This window comes from Neopelma chrysocephalum, unplaced genomic scaffold (genome assembly GCF_003984885.1).
Source record: "Neopelma chrysocephalum unplaced genomic scaffold, ASM398488v2 Primary Assembly neopelma1_95077, whole genome shotgun sequence".
Taxonomy (NCBI): domain Eukaryota; kingdom Metazoa; phylum Chordata; class Aves; order Passeriformes; family Pipridae; genus Neopelma; species Neopelma chrysocephalum.
Window position 1 is genome coordinate 465 of NW_020923776.1, and position 622 is coordinate 1,086.

General features: G+C 62.9%; 1 protein-coding gene across 1 annotated transcript in view; it reads right to left on the reverse strand.

Moving 5' to 3' along the window:
- Positions 1-291: 291 nt before the first annotated feature.
- The window catches only part of LOC113980733 (histone-lysine N-methyltransferase EHMT2-like), a gene marked incomplete at both ends in the record, with an annotated part of 4,529 nt that continues 4,198 nt past the window's right edge, over positions 292-622 (reverse strand). Inside the window, one exon of the mRNA XM_027707934.1 lies at positions 292-374. Coding sequence (XP_027563735.1) covers positions 292-374 — 83 coding nt within the window. The remainder of the gene's footprint in view (positions 375-622) is intronic.

Consider the following 622-nt stretch of genomic DNA (forward strand, 5'->3'; position numbering starts at 1 on the left):
CCCTGAGATTTTTGGGACCCCCCCGAAATTTTGGGACCCCCCCAGGATTTGGGGACCCCCCCGAGGTTTTGGGTTTTTTTTGGGACCCCCCCCGAGGTTTTGGGGGGTTTTTTGGGACCCCTCCTGGGGTTTTGGGACCCCCCCCCAGGGCCGCCCTTCCCGGGGCTTTTTTGGGGACTCCCCTGAGATTTTTGGGACCCCCCCTGGGATTTGGGGCCCCCCGAGGTTTTGGGGGTTTTTTTGGGGACCCCCCTGAGGTTTTTGGGGTGCTTTTGGGGCCCCCCCACTCACGCAGCATGAGGATGACCTTGCCCAGCTCCCCCTGCTTCACCGACACGTAGAGCTGCCGAGGGTGGAACCGCAGCTTCTTCCGCCTGCTGGGGGGAACTGGGGGGTACTGGGGGATACTGGGAGCACTGGGAGGGGTGGGGGAGCCCATACTGGGGTACTGGGAGCACTGGGAGGGGCTGGGCAATCCTGTATTGGGGTAATGGGAGGGCACTGGAACACCTTATTGGGCCACTGGGAGCACTGGGAGGGGCTGGGGGAGCCCATATTGGGGTACTGGGACCCTTTATTGGGGTACTGGGAGCACTGGGAGGGGCTGGGCATTCCTGTATTG